We start from the raw sequence: 16,041 nt of genomic DNA on the forward strand, positions 1-16,041 counted from the left end.
TGGCTGGTAGTTACAGAAATATTATGATTAGGAATGGACAAAGCAGGATGGTTTTGCAGATGTGTAGAATGATAAATGGCCGCATGAATCTGTTGGGCACAAAACTTTTTGACTAAATAATACGGGCTGTGTTTGATTCTTGCAAGTATCGGTGTCTTAGTTAGATGCGTGGTGCAATTTGGCAGATCAAAGCCACACTGTCAGAGGCGGATTTGCTTAAAAAGGGATAAATTGACTGAACGGTAATGCTACATTTTACCGGTTGTTGCTCCGACGGACACCTCCTGACTGACGTGGCATATGCCACCTCATCTGTAATGTCAGCTTATTGTCACATCACAATACCCAAAAAATAAAAAGAATTATTGATCCAACTGACGTCGCATATGACATCTCAGCTTATTGTCACATCACAACACCTAAAAAATAAAAAGAATTCAATTAAATGTGATTTGCAAAATTGAAAGACACCCAAATTCAAAATTGCCTCCCAAAATTCATTTCCCCAAATTTCCAAACCCTACAATTTGCCCCAAATAAAGTCCAATTTTAAAATCCTAGCCACCACAGAAATCGGTTTCAATTTCACTCCACGCACGCACCACCACTACACTCCCATTTCGCCGATGTAGCCAAGCCGACCTTTCTCGCTATCGCCTCTCTGCATCATTTCGCAATTGAGTTCCTTGTGAAGAGTATAGCTGGTTCGACTGTCACGGGGGCACTTTGTGGATTAAAGAAGAGGGATGTTGTTGAGCTTAGTCAAGTCATGGGAAGAGTTTTCGATATCGATTGAATCCAGTTGCGTCACAGTACCAAAAAAAGAATTCCCCAATTTCCTTTCAATTTGTAGAACCTTGGCCACCACAATCTCCAATTTCAGCGGCCACCACAGTCGCAGCAGGTCGCAGCCCTCCCCAAAGAATAGAAAATCCATAGAAATTAGTCATGTAGTGTATAAACATAGAAAGTTGTCTTGAAGAAAAAGGTTCTTCTGCTGCACTATACACACAAATCTGCAAGCCCAAAACTAAACCGAACACCAAGAAAACAAACCCCAATATGAGCAGAGGAAGTGGAGCTGGCTACGTAACCATCTTCTCTTCGGAGGGTCGCGTGAATAGATGTTTTAGTAGTTGGATTACTTTTTTACAGGGTGGTCTTAACATGTGCATTGTTTGTGTTCAAGTCTCTTAATGTGTGTGCATAGTAGCACATGTGCATTGATGAACTTTGGGCAGTGTAGAGCTTGGATAATTCAATCATGCTTCTTAGATGATTAAGTGGTTAGTTTCGAGCATGAGATTGTTTAAGGGTTTGAGACAACATGTATATGACATTTATGGTTGACAGATCCACTCCCTTTGGAACTATTTGTGAATTTTTATTCTGATATGTAATTGTTCATTAGGTAATTTTGTCGTGCTCTTTCTTTCACCATACAATAGTGCTTCCCTTTCTGGTTCTTTCTATCTTTTTTTTTTTTTTTGAGCAAACTGTCGCTACTCATTTAGTTGCTGAGAACTAGATTATATTGTCTTTGCTTGTGCTTAGATAGAGGGTTTTTTTTTTTTTTTTCACTTTTTTTTTTTATCTTGATTATTTTTCTCATGGTGTACAGTCAATTCTTATCATCATTGCTCTAGCTCTTGGCGGAACAAAGGGATCTCATTCTTGGGTGGTTTGGCAAGGTTACTGTAAGTGATTGTAAATTCGTCAATGATGTTCCAAATATAAATGGTTGGTTATATTTTTTTAGTTGGAAGTTCTCATGTTCTAACGTGTAAAGGTAGTTGATGAAATTATTCAGTGTTCATATTTATGCACATAGTTGGTTTTGTTCAGCACTGCAGACCATCCTTGCTGGTACACTACAAACCCCAATATATGTTTTTCGATGAGAAATGAATCAATGAGTGGATCATTTGTTACATCATACCCTGAACTAAATTTGTTTCTTGTTTAGACCATGTTGGCTGCTATCAAAATGGAAGTCATGATCCCAACCTTGGAGGCATCAGATGAGGGCTGCGAAGGTTGAGTGTCATGAACTGAAAATTTTCATTTCTCCTTTGTATTTATATGTCTTTATTCATGTTTTATTAAAGGATGCCATCATAAACATTTTTTTCATTTTCAGCTATTGATTTCCACATGCCTCCAATTTGTTCCCCAATCGTTATTGCTGCTAATATTCTCCTCTAAAGACATCTTTCCAGTTGGATATTTTTCTTTATATTTGGGTTATCGTTGATTTTTTTCTTTTTAAATAATGAGCAGGACAAGTGTTATGCCTAAAAAGTCACACTGATGTCAGCTTAATAAATGTCTTTTTGTACTAGCTACCAAGCCCATATCTCCTCAAAGTTATTCATACCAACTCTATCTCATTTCAAGAGATAAATGGACGAGAGCCTTCCATGTATCAAGACAACTTGCAAAACATTCATTACATTGACCTCAAAGGTGTATAAATTGACACTTCTCTTCCCGAAAGAGAGGGTTGTGCATATGAGAGCTAGGCATAGATTTGAGCTTAATTATTTCTCTCTGTAAACACTGTATTTTTTCATCTTTGTATGTCTTATGGGCAAAATCATAGAAATAGTCAGAGATCAGTAAAATAACAGTAGATATAGGATTTGCTTTAAGCATCTGAACTACTATAAAAACCTCTCTTGTCAGTCTATTATTTATGTTTTCTGCAACATATATAATCTCAGCTCAATATTCAAATCTCATGGATTCATCACGTATAATTTCTAAGGCTCTCTTAGCACTTTGCACGTGCAAGTCGTTGGCGTCCAAAATCAAGCGTTAACAACAAGCTTTTGGATTAGACATTTGTCACCCATCTCTTCCCTATCACCAAGTACCTTGATCGAGTTGATTTTATGGCAAGTCAGAGTTGTGGGATCAGATGATCGAGTTTACCGAGCGACGAGCGTTGTCAACTGAAGAAATTGATGAACACTTGACTACCATTAGTGAGAGTGACTAATTAAAATGTGATAGATGTTGCTCAAAGAAAATTTCTATAGCATTTGACTTTGTCGGCTTGTGTTGTAGTTGTTCTTGGAGATTGGAGAGAGACCTAGAGATCAGTTAGTGGTTGAAGTTGTGTTGTTTCAGACTAATGTTATCTCATATTACAATATTGAACTTTGAAATTATTTAGTCATGCTAAGATGAGGTTGAATGCAACTTACTCTCGACCTTCATATTGAGCAGATTGAACAAGTGTGATTAAGCAGGTGTGCTGGAATTGAGCAGGTGTGCAGATTGAGAAAACTCGAAAGGCCATAGTGGAAATAGAGAAAACTTGTTTTGGCATTGTGCAGATTAAGCAGGTGTGCAGATTGCAGTTTGTTTTCTACAGTTTCCAAGAGTCTTGGGCAGTATGTGCAGGGTGGTGTGTGCTGGAATTGAAATAGTGTTCTGCATGGTGGTGTGTATGGAGCTGCAGCGTGATTGCTTCATTTTCTAGGTGAAGTCTTCAGTTTGGTTGTCTTTTGTTTGTGTTACTTTTCTATTGCTCTTGTTTCTTTTTGTGTAGTTCGGCCCCTTGGGCATGTCAAGGTTCTCGGTTTTAAAAGGGAGTCCCCATTTCAGCTTGTAATTCGTTTATTTTTTAATAAAAATGATTAGATTTACCAAAAAAATAAAAAAAAAAACACTGCATTTTTAATATTTGCAATTAACTAAAAGCAGATTACACGTGATTTCTACCATCACAGTTTCAAGAGGAAAAGTTGTCTTCTCTCTGGCACCACCAATTGACGATTCTAGTGTCGTTTATGATGTCAAAAATCGTCCCTGCCACCACCAATCGACTCTTTGAATCTTCCTTTCCAAAAGTCCCAACATTCCCGATTCTGTTCGCTCATCAATCACCGGTGTTTGAAGCTTTCCCACCTTAGGGTTTTTTGAGTTTTAATTGGATTAATTGGGTTTGATTCGTACCAATTTTGTGTTTGTTGGGTTGAAATACAATTAAGGAATGTTTGTTTGTTGATTTTTTGGTTGCCGACACTCCCCCAACACCAGCGGCAATTGTCGACAATGGAAAAAGTTGAGAAGAGAAGAAAGAAGAGAGGGGTTTTTTTAGTAAATCACTTTGTTTCCCACCCAAATAAGAGGATAACCTAATATTTGGATAGTAAAATGGTGTTTTAAAAGTTTGAGAGTGGAAAAATGTCAATGGGCTATTTTTTGGATGATAACATGTCGTTAACCCTGATATGATAATTCTGATAAGATGATACATCCCTTAAAATATTAATTTTGGGTATTTTAAAATAACGTTAATATTATTCAAAATTAAACCTGCGAATATACATTTTGGGATATATTTTGAGACATATGTCATTACTCTAAATCTAAGCATCAGGAACCATTGAGTTTGGGAATAATGCTACTCTCTCTCGTTTATGGAAGATTTAGGATGCATTTAACCTAAGGGGTTGGTGTTTTAATTTGATAATCGTTTTCTTGCGATATGAAAATGAAAAAACACCATGAATGGCAGTTATGTAAATCCAGTTCTACCAAATGGTCCTCTTTTAAGCAAGTACCAGAATTTTAAAAATTTTGGAGGGAAAAACCCAAGAAATGTACCTGCGAATGCTGCGATTTCAACCCATTCTCAAACCCAAACCCACGCCCATTTTCTTCTCCTCTCCAAGAACTTCGAACCACAATCCCTTTCCTCATCTTTTCTCTCTTCAAAAACACCATCTTTCATCTTCCTCCTCTTCCTCTCAATGGTTCTCTCTTCTCCGCCAAGCAATCTCCACCGCCGACTTGGCTCTTGGCAAGTCTATTCACGCGCGCATATTGAATTCTTTCCAGGACCCAGATCGTTTTTTAACCAACAATCTCATTACAATGTACGCCAAATGCGGTTCACTTTTATATGCGCGCCGCATGTTTGATATTATGCCCGCCCGAGACCTCGTCAGCTGGAATTCACTTCTGGCTGCATATGCTCAGTCCGGAGACCATGACATTGAGAACTTGAAAGAGGGTTTTCGTCTTTTTCGTGCTTTACGTGAGTCTATTGTGCTGACTAGTCGGTTGACTCTGGCTCCTGTGTTGAAATTAAGTTTGATTTCCGGTTATGTTTGGGCTTCTGAGGCGGTTCATGGGTATGCAGTGAAGATTGGCTTGGAATGGGATGTGTTTATTTCGGGGGCTCTTGTGAATATTTACTCGAAGTTTGGTAGAATTAGGGAGGCCAGGCTTTTGTTTGAGGGCATGCCAGAAAGAGATGTTGTTTTATGGAATGTAATGTTGAAAGCCTATGTAGAAATGGGTTTTGAAGAAGAAGTTTTTTGTCTCTTCTCAGATTTTCTTAAGAGTGGGCTGCGTCCCGATGATGTGAGTGTTAAGTCTGTGCTGAGTGGGATTTCTGATATTAGTTCTGATACAGGCAGGAGATACAAGGAGCAGGTTCAAGCTTATGCAGTAAAGTTGTTTCTGTATGATGATGATTCAAATGTGGTTTTGTGGAATAAGACATTGTCCGAACATCTTCAAGTTGGTAATAATTGTGGTGCTGTTGAGTGCTTTGTGAATATGATTAGATCAAATGTAGAGTATGATAGTGTTACATTTGTAGTTGCTTTAGCAGCAGTTACAGGCAGTAATAATTTTGATTTGGCGCAACAAATCCATAGTATGGTTTTGAAATCAGGTTTTAGTTCATCAGTTTCAGTTGGAAATAGTCTTGTCAACATGTATTCAAAAATGGGCTACCTCTGGTTTTCTCAAAAAGTGTTCTCTGATATGAATGAATTGGATTTAATTTCGTGGAACTCAATGATATCAAGCTATGCTCAGAGAGGCTTGGAAAAGGAATCAATTAATCTCTTTAAAGATCTATTGCATAATGGCTTGATACCAGATCATTTCACTTTGGCAAGTGTTCTGAGGGCATGTTCCTCACTGACAGAAGGCTTTTATCTCAGTGAACAAATTCATGTCCATGTGATAAAAACTGGTAATGTCACTGACACTTTTGTGTCAACTGCTCTTATTGACGTTTATTCAAGGAGTGGAAAAATGATGGAGGCAGAAGAAGTATTTGAAAGAAAAGATGAATTTGATTTGGCAACTTGGAATGCAATGATGTTTGGGTATATATTGAGTAATGATAGTCACAAAGCACTGAAACTCTTTTCTCTGATGCATGGAAGTGGGGAGAGATCAGATCAGATAACATTAGCAACTGCAGTGAAAGCTTGTGGCTGCTTGTTGGGGTTAAGACAAGGGAAGCAAATTCATGCTTATGTGACAAAGTCTGGGTTTGACTCAGATTTATGTGTTAGCAGTGGTATTCTAGATATGTCTGTCAAATGTGGAGACATGGTTGATGCCCACTTAGTGTTCAATGATATCCCTGCACCCGATGATGTCGCCTGGACAACTATGATATTTGGTTGTGTTGAAAATGGAGACGAAGAGCGTGCTCTTTCTATATACCATCAGATGAGGCTGTCTGGGGTCCTACCCGATGAATATACATTTGCTACCCTTGTCAAAGCCAGCTCTTGTCTGACAGCAATAGAACAAGGGAGACAAATTCATGCAAATGTGATCAAGTTGGATTGTGCTTTCGATATTTTTGTTGGTGCAACTTACTCTCGACCTTCATATTGAGCAGATTGAACAAGTGTGATTAAGCAGGTGTGCTGGAATTGAGCAGGTGTGCAGATTGAGAAAACTCGAAAGGCCATAGTGGAAATAGAGAAAACTTGTTTTGGCATTGTGCAGATTAAGCAGGTGTGCAGATTGCAGTTTGTTTTCTACAGTTTCCAAGAGTCTTGGGCAGTATGTGCAGGGTGGTGTGTGCTGGAATTGAAATAGTGTTCTGCATGGTGGTGTGTATGGAGCTGCAGCGTGATTGCTTCATTTTCTAGGTGAAGTCTTCAGTTTGGTTGTCTTTTGTTTGTGTTACTTTTCTATTGCTCTTGTTTCTTTTTGTGTAGTTCGGCCCCTTGGGCATGTCAAGGTTCTCGGTTTTAAAAGGGAGTCCCCATTTCAGCTTGTAATTCGTTTATTTTTTAATAAAAATGATTAGATTTACCAAAAAAATAAAAAAAAAAACACTGCATTTTTAATATTTGCAATTAACTAAAAGCAGATTACACGTGATTTCTACCATCACAGTTTCAAGAGGAAAAGTTGTCTTCTCTCTGGCACCACCAATTGACGATTCTAGTGTCGTTTATGATGTCAAAAATCGTCCCTGCCACCACCAATCGACTCTTTGAATCTTCCTTTCCAAAAGTCCCAACATTCCCGATTCTGTTCGCTCATCAATCACCGGTGTTTGAAGCTTTCCCACCTTAGGGTTTTTTGAGTTTTAATTGGATTAATTGGGTTTGATTCGTACCAATTTTGTGTTTGTTGGGTTGAAATACAATTAAGGAATGTTTGTTTGTTGATTTTTTGGTTGCCGACACTCCCCCAACACCAGCGGCAATTGTCGACAATGGAAAAAGTTGAGAAGAGAAGAAAGAAGAGAGGGGTTTTTTTAGTAAATCACTTTGTTTCCCACCCAAATAAGAGGATAACCTAATATTTGGATAGTAAAATGGTGTTTTAAAAGTTTGAGAGTGGAAAAATGTCAATGGGCTATTTTTTGGATGATAACATGTCGTTAACCCTGATATGATAATTCTGATAAGATGATACATCCCTTAAAATATTAATTTTGGGTATTTTAAAATAACGTTAATATTATTCAAAATTAAACCTGCGAATATACATTTTGGGATATATTTTGAGACATATGTCATTACTCTAAATCTAAGCATCAGGAACCATTGAATTTGGGAATAATGCTACTCTCTCTCGTTTATGGAAGATTTAGGATGCATTTAACCTAAGGGGTTGGTGTTTTAATTTGATAATCGTTTTCTTGCGATATGAAAATGAAAAAACACCATGAATGGCAGTTATGTAAATCCAGTTCTACCAAATGGTCCTCTTTTAAGCAAGTACCAGAATTTTAAAAATTTTGGAGGGAAAAACCCAAGAAATGTACCTGCGAATGCTGCGATTTCAACCCATTCTCAAACCCAAACCCACGCCCATTTTCTTCTCCTCTCCAAGAACTTCGAACCACAATCCCTTTCCTCATCTTTTCTCTCTTCAAAAACACCATCTTTCATCTTCCTCCTCTTCCTCTCAATGGTTCTCTCTTCTCCGCCAAGCAATCTCCACCGCCGACTTGGCTCTTGGCAAGTCTATTCACGCGCGCATATTGAATTCTTTCCAGGACCCAGATCGTTTTTTAACCAACAATCTCATTACAATGTACGCCAAATGCGGTTCACTTTTATATGCGCGCCGCATGTTTGATATTATGCCCGCCCGAGACCTCGTCAGCTGGAATTCACTTCTGGCTGCATATGCTCAGTCCGGAGACCATGACATTGAGAACTTGAAAGAGGGTTTTCGTCTTTTTCGTGCTTTACGTGAGTCTATTGTGCTGACTAGTCGGTTGACTCTGGCTCCTGTGTTGAAATTAAGTTTGATTTCCGGTTATGTTTGGGCTTCTGAGGCGGTTCATGGGTATGCAGTGAAGATTGGCTTGGAATGGGATGTGTTTATTTCGGGGGCTCTTGTGAATATTTACTCGAAGTTTGGTAGAATTAGGGAGGCCAGGCTTTTGTTTGAGGGCATGCCAGAAAGAGATGTTGTTTTATGGAATGTAATGTTGAAAGCCTATGTAGAAATGGGTTTTGAAGAAGAAGTTTTTTGTCTCTTCTCAGATTTTCTTAAGAGTGGGCTGCGTCCCGATGATGTGAGTGTTAAGTCTGTGCTGAGTGGGATTTCTGATATTAGTTCTGATACAGGCAGGAGATACAAGGAGCAGGTTCAAGCTTATGCAGTAAAGTTGTTTCTGTATGATGATGATTCAAATGTGGTTTTGTGGAATAAGACATTGTCCGAACATCTTCAAGTTGGTAATAATTGTGGTGCTGTTGAGTGCTTTGTGAATATGATTAGATCAAATGTAGAGTATGATAGTGTTACATTTGTAGTTGCTTTAGCAGCAGTTACAGGCAGTAATAATTTTGATTTGGCGCAACAAATCCATAGTATGGTTTTGAAATCAGGTTTTAGTTCATCAGTTTCAGTTGGAAATAGTCTTGTCAACATGTATTCAAAAATGGGCTACCTCTGGTTTTCTCAAAAAGTGTTCTCTGATATGAATGAATTGGATTTAATTTCGTGGAACTCAATGATATCAAGCTATGCTCAGAGAGGCTTGGAAAAGGAATCAATTAATCTCTTTAAAGATCTATTGCATAATGGCTTGATACCAGATCATTTCACTTTGGCAAGTGTTCTGAGGGCATGTTCCTCACTGACAGAAGGCTTTTATCTCAGTGAACAAATTCATGTCCATGTGATAAAAACTGGTAATGTCACTGACACTTTTGTGTCAACTGCTCTTATTGACGTTTATTCAAGGAGTGGAAAAATGATGGAGGCAGAAGAAGTATTTGAAAGAAAAGATGAATTTGATTTGGCAACTTGGAATGCAATGATGTTTGGGTATATATTGAGTAATGATAGTCACAAAGCACTGAAACTCTTTTCTCTGATGCATGGAAGTGGGGAGAGATCAGATCAGATAACATTAGCAACTGCAGTGAAAGCTTGTGGCTGCTTGTTGGGGTTAAGACAAGGGAAGCAAATTCATGCTTATGTGACAAAGTCTGGGTTTGACTCAGATTTATGTGTTAGCAGTGGTATTCTAGATATGTCTGTCAAATGTGGAGACATGGTTGATGCCCACTTAGTGTTCAATGATATCCCTGCACCCGATGATGTCGCCTGGACAACTATGATATTTGGTTGTGTTGAAAATGGAGACGAAGAGCGTGCTCTTTCTATATACCATCAGATGAGGCTGTCTGGGGTCCTACCCGATGAATATACATTTGCTACCCTTGTCAAAGCCAGCTCTTGTCTGACAGCAATAGAACAAGGGAGACAAATTCATGCAAATGTGATCAAGTTGGATTGTGCTTTCGATATTTTTGTTGGGACTTCTCTTGTTGACATGTATGCCAAGTGTGGGAACATAGAAGACGCATATCAATCGTTTAAACAAATGAATGTGAGGAACATTGTCTTGTGGAATGCCATGTTGGTGGGTTTAGCTCAACACGGAAATGGTGAAGAAGCCCTTAAACTTTTTGAAGTCATGAAAGCTAATGTTGTTGAGCCTGATGGAGTTACCTTTATTGGTGTACTTTCTGCTTGTAGTCATTCTGGTTTAGTTTCTGAGGCTTATGAATATTTCCATTCAATGCATGACAAATATGGTATTGAGCCTGAGATTGAGCATTACTCTTGTCTGGTTGATGCCCTGGGGCGTGCAGGACGCACTCAAGAGGCAGAGGAGCTTATTGTGTCAATGCCATTTGAAGCTTCTGCATCTATGTACAGAGCCTTGCTCGGTGCTTGCAGGGTTAAGGGAGACACAGGAACTGGGAAACGGGTGGCAGAGCAGCTATTGGCCTTGGAACCAACTGATTCAGCAGCTTATGTTCTGCTGTCCAATATCTATGCTGCTGCCAACCAATGGAATGATGTTACTGCTGCTCGAAAAACTATGAAGAGGAAGAATGTTAAAAAGGATCCAGGTTTTAGTTGGATAGATGTCAAGAATAAGATTCATTTGTTTGTAGTGGATGATAGGTCCCATCCACAAGGTGATTTGATATATGATGAGGTGGAGGTTCTGATGAAAAGGATTAAAGAAGAAGGATATATCCCTGATACGGACTTTGTGCTTCTTGACGTGGAAGAAGAAGAAAAAGAGCGTGCTCTCTATTACCACAGCGAGAAATTAGCAATAGCTTTTGGACTCATAAGCACTCCTCCATCAACCACCATTCGAGTAATAAAGAATCTTCGTGTTTGTGGAGATTGCCATAACGCAATAAAATACATATCTAAAGTGTCAGAACGAGAAATTGTATTGAGAGATGCAAATCGCTTCCACCATTTCAGGGAAGGAATCTGCTCTTGTGGTGATTACTGGTAATGTCAGAATTGAATTTCTCGTGGCAGGTTTATATATATATATATATATATAACTTAAATCTTCAATATGATAACCATAGATACTAAAAGTTTTGATAAGTTGTTTCTAGGTTAGGCATTTATAGATGCAAGAAATGTAGTTTTAGAATGGTGAGAATTGGGTAAGTCGAATATTCAGGGAGGACCACCCTTGTTTAGTTGAGTTTAAAATCAGAATCTCTCCTACTTTTTTTGGCAATTTATTTACATGATTGATAATTTTGTCGACAAACTCATGACATTCTTCGTTATTCCATTTATTTTATTTTCTTGTGCTTGGTTTTCATCTTCAAGAACATGAATCTCGTTGGATCACGGCAAGAGCACATACCACTCAGTGGAGTTGTAATTCTATGAATAAAGATAGGTTAACAAACGCATCTCACAAACTCCACGTGGCACCTGAGTTGGCAGCCCCACCAGAACTGTCGCGGAATGTTCATAAGAAACAACCGTCATGAATGAGGAATGGTCGTTCCTTGGACGAGGAATGGCCATTCCATAGGATAGAAGGGTCATTCCGTTCGAAAGAATGGCCATTCCACTTGGAGGAACGACCATTCTATGATATAATGGTCATTCCACTTGGAGGAACGACCATTCTATGATGGAATGGCTATCTTTCTTACGAAATGATTGTTCCTTCCTTGCGGAATGGTCGTTCCTTTCTTATGAAATGATCGTTCATTCCTTATGGAATAGTCGTTCCTTATACGATGAATGATCATTCATCCTTAAGGAATGACCGTTCATGTCTAGTCAAAGCCGTGAGTTGACATGGTAATGCAAATTCAATGTCACATCGAGTTTGTGAGATTTGTTTGTCAGCTTAGTATTACTCATATAATTTAGCACAATTTTACATTATTTTATAATTAACATGGTGGTTTTATATTAGTTGAAATTCATGTCAACATAATGTGAATTGGAATTCTTTGCAATTATTTTTAACTTCTCTTTTTATCATTATTGAATTAATAAAGATAAACGACTCACATAAAATATTTAAAAGTAAGTAGAAAATTTAAAGTCACCAAGTAGAAAATTTAAAGTCACCGTCCTAACTCATACATTATTAATATACAAGTGTAAATATGTATTTTGAATAAAAACTCTTTAGAATTCCCAAATTCATATAATTATTTAGAAATATTCATAAATTTGATTAATAATGTTTATTTCAAAATTCATTAACTTCATATGTTATGATATTTTTTTGTGAAATAAAAAAGATAAAAGCTGATACCCCTTGAATGCCTAACTACAAATACACACCGCAAATGAAACTCCGTTAGAACAAAATCTAACGGTAGAAGGGCATAAAGGTCATTTTTGCTTCCTTAAAACCTTAAAAGTGAAAAAATAAAATAACTTGAACAATTATTTAAAAAAATTGAAAAAGAAAAGAAAAAAATCTGAAAATTTGAAATGAAGATAAAAATTATGAGGAAGTTGAAAAATAAAATATTGAAAAAATGCAAAAGAATATAATAACTTTGAAAAAAATTTAAAAAATTAAAATTTTGAAAAACAAACAAAAGTAACTTAAAAAATCTGAAAAAAATAAAAAATTTTGAAAAAGAAATTAAAAATGAAAAAAGAATAAAATAATTTGAACAACTTTTTTTTAAAAAAAAAAAAAGAAAAAGAAAATTGAAACAAGAGAAGAAAAAAACTTAAAAAATCTGAAAAATTGAAATAAAAATAAAAATAAAAATTCTGAAAAAATTGAAAAATAAATTTAAAAAACTGAAAATGAATGTAATACTGTATCTTTGAAATTTTGAAAAATAAATTAATTTCAAAAATAAAAAAATTAACTTAAGAAATATGAAAAATAAAAAAAATATATGAAAATTTTAATTTTAAATTTAAAATGTAATAGCTGAAAAATTGAGAAATTGGAAACAAAATAAAAATCTTCCGAAAAATAAAAGAAGAAATCCAAAATTAAAAAAAAAAAAAACTGAAAAAAAAATAGTTCGCCCGAATTACACCAAGCCTAGTGCGGTTGGGCAAGATCGTACTTGCCTAGTTTAATTCGGCCAAAGTCACAATTGGCCGAGTGTAACTCTTGTATGGTGAGATTCCGGCCAGATTGTTGACAACTACTTATTTTAATTTAATTTATTAATTTATTTTATTTCTGAATTTTAGGGTCAAAATGGGATATGCAAATACTTATTGGGTTAAAATAGTCCTTTAACCTATCTTGAATTTTTTAATGGCGAAAACTTCAAAAGTCAAACAATTAGGGGCAATTTGGTAATTAATCAATATGGTTCTATGTCAGATTTCAATTTCTGTTTACCGGACAACCGGAGTTTCATTTTGGGTGTGTATTTATAGTTCAACAATACTACAGACATCGAGGTTTTTATACCGAAATCTTATACTGGCCTACGTGTCTAGTGACTCACACCATTCAACACATTTCACGTTATTAATTTTTTTTTCTAGTGAACAGTCGTTCATCAAATATGGACGACCGCTCACTTACATGGACTCCCGTCCATATGGGTCCATTTACTAGGACGGACGTCCCTATTTAAAGAACGCTCGTTCATTAGTAAATGGAATAAAAAATATAAAAAAAAATTAGGGGACGGTCGTTCATAGGTTATGGACGGCTGTCCATAAATATTGGACGGGCGTTCATATGTTAATAGACGCCTATCCATAAACAATCGTTTTTAAAAATTAAAAAATATTTAGTGACAGTCGTTCATCAATTATGGACGGTCGTCCCTTAATTTGGGACGGGCGCCCGCAAATAAGGGACACCCATCCATAATATAAAAATAAAAATAAAAATAAATAAAAAATAATAGATGCCCGTCCAAATTCTATGGAATGACGTCCAGTTAATATGGACGACCGTCCAAATTATATGGACGGCTGTCCAAAAAGCACATACTCAGTGCTCTTGTTTTCAGTTCAGCTTGCTTCTTCTTCGCTTTTGATAATTTAACCTCCTTCTGCAACAAGACTGACTTGTCCTTCTGCACCAAGACTTAACTAAGCTCTTGTTTCGCAACTTCAACTTGCCTAAGTGCTCAGCCCAGTTCTTTGGGATTTTGTAGGAATTAACTGGAAGGGGTATCTATGTAATTCAATAGTTATCAATTTTAACACACGTTTTAGCTGGTTTGTTAAGTTGTTAATTAGTCAGGTTTAATTAGTTGGATTAGTTGCTTAAGTAGTTAGTAAGTCAGTAATTAGTCAGCTAAAACTTGTATATAAACTCTCTTGTAAATAAATGAAAGTAAGAGCATTATTCAGAAAACTTTCTCTTCCTCTGTTCGTTCATGGTATCAGAGCATGACAGTTTTGTTTCTTGAATCTTCGTTGAGCTCTTGAAGCTTTGCTTTCGAAATGATTACTGAGATGGTGAGAGAATCAAGTAATACTGGATCGGAGAATCACCAGTGAACTCCAATGATATTCAGTTCTGAAAGAAATGGAGTTGAACAGTGGAAAGAATTCCATGATGCTGCAAAATTCGGATCATCTAGGCATGCAACTGGTGAACTTCTTCTTACAGGTAACGAAAACTATCTAGCATGGAGTAGATCAGTTTTAATTGCATTAGGTGCAAAACAGAAGTTAGGGTTTATTATGGGAAAATTTCTAGGCCAGAACAAGATTCAGATAGTTTTGAACTTGGACAAGGGTTGATTGCATGATTAGGTCATGGTTATTGAACTCTGTTTCAAGTGACATAGTAGGAGCTTTTCTTTATGCATCTACTACTGAAGAATTATGGAGTGAACTTAAGGAACATTATGGTGAAAGCAATGGACCTTGATCTATCAAATTCAGAGGGAATTGCTTCAGTGTCACAAGGAAATGAGACAATTTCGAAGTATTATACAAAATAAAAAAACTTTGGGATGAGTTGAATTGCATTTTGCCTGTTCCTGATTGTAGTTGTGGCTTAGGAAAAGTGAATGATATTATTCTCTGAATTGTTTGATGCAATTTTTGATGGGGCTTAATGATTCCTATGAAGTTAAGGAGCAAATTTTAGTACTTGAACCATTACCTACTGTTAATAAGGCTTATTCTATGGCTTTAAAAGTTGAAAACAAAGGGAGGTTCATATCAATTTTTCAGAATCAAGTAGTGTCTCTGCCATGTTGCTAAGGCACAGAGAATCAAGGGAATAATTCAGCAAAGAAGTATGGAAATAGTGGTATAACTATAGGGGGAAATAAGAATAAACAGGAAAATAGGAAGAGGAATGCTGATAAACACTGTGTTTTTGTAACCAAAATGGACACACAAGAGAATTTTGTTTCAAAATTATAGGTTATCCAGAATGGTATAAAGAGCTGAAAGGTCAGCAAGGTAAAACCAACACTGGGGTAGGGCAATGGTAGTACAGATGATGGATTCTCTTTGAATTTGAGGAAAGTGGTGAAGAGGAAAGAAAGGTTGCAGGGACAATCTCTCACTGATATTAACAGCAGGAGGTTAGAAGCTGATGAAAGGGAAAATGCAATTGGAAATAAGCAGGTGAACTTTGCTCATCTAGGGGACTTTACAGGTATGAATTACAGCTTACAAGTTATGATTGCTTAGAAGTAGGGACATGGATTGTTGATACAGGTGCTTCAAACATATGTGTGTTGATTTGAAACTTAGACCTCACAAAACCTGTAACCAAACCTACACCTGTCTTTTTACCTAGATGGAACCATAAAGTTTGTGAACTATACTGGAAACATCCTATTAAACTCAAACTAACCCTGCATGATGCTCTGCATGTTCCATCTTTCAAATTTAATCTACTTTCAGTACCCAAACTCACTGCTAATGCAAATCTAAATTTACCTTTTATCCAAAACATGTATTTTGCAAGACCTACAAAATGAAGAAATATTAGCAGTTGGAAACTTGTGGGAATTTGTACATTCTGGACAAAAAGAG

At 36.7% G+C, this 16,041-nt stretch overlaps 2 protein-coding genes across 2 annotated transcripts; both read left to right on the forward strand.

The window, feature by feature from the left end:
* Positions 1–4,605: 4,605 nt before the first annotated feature.
* LOC116145710 (pentatricopeptide repeat-containing protein At4g33170-like) lies at positions 4,606–6,660 on the forward strand. Its single transcript, XM_031431158.1, has one exon. The coding sequence runs from the start codon at positions 4,612–4,614 to the stop codon at positions 6,658–6,660; it is 2,049 nt and encodes a 682-aa protein (XP_031287018.1). The 5' UTR covers positions 4,606–4,611.
* Positions 6,661–8,038: 1,378 nt separating this feature from the next.
* LOC116145715 (pentatricopeptide repeat-containing protein At4g33170-like) lies at positions 8,039–11,092 on the forward strand. The gene has a single exon (XM_031431163.1). It carries the CDS (start codon positions 8,045–8,047, stop codon positions 11,069–11,071), a length of 3,027 nt encoding a protein of 1,008 aa, XP_031287023.1. The 5' UTR covers positions 8,039–8,044; the 3' UTR covers positions 11,072–11,092.
* Positions 11,093–16,041: the final 4,949 nt, after the last annotated feature.

The sequence above is a fragment of the Pistacia vera genome, unplaced genomic scaffold (assembly GCF_008641045.1).
Source record: "Pistacia vera cultivar Batoury unplaced genomic scaffold, PisVer_v2 Contig465, whole genome shotgun sequence".
Classification (NCBI taxonomy): domain Eukaryota; kingdom Viridiplantae; phylum Streptophyta; class Magnoliopsida; order Sapindales; family Anacardiaceae; genus Pistacia; species Pistacia vera.

Coding starts and splice junctions, on each gene's coding strand:
- LOC116145710 (XM_031431158.1), top strand. CDS start 4,612: ATGTACCTGCGAATGCTGCGATTTCAACCCATTCTCAAACCCAAACCC.
- LOC116145715 (XM_031431163.1), top strand. CDS start 8,045: ATGTACCTGCGAATGCTGCGATTTCAACCCATTCTCAAACCCAAACCC.